Below are 2,183 nucleotides of genomic sequence, written 5' to 3'. Positions count from 1 at the left end.
AGCACAGTTGATACAACGGCGGCTGTAAGGTCAAGATGGTAAGACACTTATGCTGTCAACTGCCATGTAATCTTTTGTGCATAAATATCCTTCAAGCCATCGTACATCAAAAATTGTTAAAGTTTTGAAATATCATAAATCTTTCCGCTGAGCTCATCTTACTATAATCCACGCTATTTGTTCGCATCCTATACGAAATCCTTGGAAAGTGCATACTCAGAGAAAATAAAGGAAATGCTTGATCCTTGCGAATGCAACGCCTGATATTGAAAAAATTACCCGCCTCCACAACTGCTCCAGAAGTCTATAGAATTACGCTAAAACAGACGCACAAAAAGACGTCCACCAGGTGTTGAAATAACGAAAAATCGTATTTCTCGCGTTTTAGTATATGTCAGCTAAGCAAAAAAAGTAATGGTGCCTATATTACTGGTCAAGGCAACCAAAATTATTAACTACGTAAAATATTACGCTATGTAACGCATAATCCATAAACAGCATCTGTAACAATGCCCTTTTGCTGCATAATGAAAGCTGGAATTTCATTGTTTACCTTCAAAACAAAAACAAGTGCCGAATTTACAGCTTTAGCTCGTATTTTACTTGCCGTTCGCCTGCTGCCTTAGCGAAAGATATCTCAAACATCAAGACGGGGCATCTGCTCCTAATGAATTCTAACGTAAGAACTTTTGGTATATACGAGCCCAGGTTCAGAGACGTATACGGATACTCGGCTATGTTCCTTGCCAACGCTTTGAGACATTCTTCCTATCCAGATCCGTGCCTGCATTGTTCTGGCTCTGGCCACCAGTGCTTTCGCTGGTTTCGTCGGCACCGCCGGCTATGGCGTTGGCCTGGCCGCTGCTCCAGCCGTGGCCACCGTTGCCCACGCTGCCCCAGTTTCCACCTACGCCGCTGCTCCAGCCGTGACTAAGGTTTCCACCACTTACGCTGCTGCTCCAGCTTTCGCCACTGTGGCCCACGCGCCAGTCGCCACCGCAGTTGCTGCCCCAGCCGTCGCCTCCTACGCTGTTGCTCCAGCTGTGACCCGTGTCGCCACTGTTGCCCACGCTGTCCCAGTCGCCACCGCTGTTGCCGCTCCAGTGGCCACGTACGCCGCTGCCCCAGCTGTCGCTGCCGTCCACGCTGTTCCAGCTGTTGCCACTACCACCGTCCACCACGCCCCAGCTGTGGCCACCATTGCCCACGCGGCCCCAGCCGTCGCTGCCTATCATGCCGCCCCAGTCTACTACGGTTACGGCGTCGGTACCCTCGGCTATGGTGTGGGGCACTACGGCTACGGTCACGGTCTCCTCGGCTACGGCCTGAACTACGGCTACGGTCTTGGCACTCCCTTCCACTACGGCGCTCTTCTCCGCAAGAAGTGTAAGTATACGATGTTTATTGTAGGTTTAGTTACTCTGGCGTTATAGAGACATGAGAGTGTCTTCCCGATGGTTTAAAATTTGTCGCGCTGGTAATAGGGATGTAACGAGAGGTCGTGATGCTAGGGAAGATTCAAGTAATAATGTTGCAGCTATCATGCGGCGCAGAGTGCGTAGGGCTTTCCTTCTATATAATAATCACTCCTGAGACACGTAATCATAATATAGTTCAATGACAATTTGAAAACTTATTGTGGTTACTTGCAGCTTTTTTCGGTGCCACACAATGGCAACTTCTGTCCCCTTTTTTGCTTCCACTGAAAGTACATCGCACGGGACAGGGGTATTTTCTTGTATCTCATGACTTAATTGCTCAGCTTTGAGAAGCTCTTGAATTCGTGTTTTTTACAATATTTTTGCCAGAAAATGTAGCGCAAGCATAAAGCTAACTGCATTTGCTTATTCTTTTCTTTTTTGTTTTCCAGAAACTATTTTTCGAATCACAAGGAGAAGAAAATAAATCACCGGCCAAGTTATTACGGCTTTCCTTCGTTAGTCATCCAACTACCATGGCTTGCCACATTAAATGAAATAAACAAGTGAGATTTACTTCGTTTGTTCTGATTTCATTCTTGTTATTAGACTTTGTTTTAGAGAGCAATATTTGCGTCAGAAGGCTGTAGAATATTCTGGCTAGCAACGCTGCACACCAAATGCTTGGATCTCACTATGTATTTGAGCTTCAGAAAACTCGCCTGGGCTAATCCTAGTCTTTCCCTCTCTTCTTTCTCTCGTGTC

General features: G+C 46.6%; 1 protein-coding gene across 1 annotated transcript; it reads right to left on the bottom strand.

Moving 5' to 3' along the window:
• Nucleotides 1-734: 734 nt before the first annotated feature.
• On the bottom strand, nucleotides 735-1,235 carry LOC125942064 (uncharacterized transmembrane protein DDB_G0289901-like). The gene has a single exon (XM_049659972.1). The coding sequence runs from the start codon at nucleotides 1,233-1,235 to the stop codon at nucleotides 735-737; it is 501 nt and encodes a 166-aa protein (XP_049515929.1).
• Nucleotides 1,236-2,183: the final 948 nt, after the last annotated feature.

Source organism: Dermacentor silvarum, unplaced genomic scaffold, assembly GCF_013339745.2.
Source record: "Dermacentor silvarum isolate Dsil-2018 unplaced genomic scaffold, BIME_Dsil_1.4 Seq99, whole genome shotgun sequence".
Taxonomy (NCBI): Eukaryota; Metazoa; Arthropoda; class Arachnida; order Ixodida; family Ixodidae; genus Dermacentor; species Dermacentor silvarum.
This window is presented reverse-complemented; position numbering and strand designations above follow the sequence as displayed.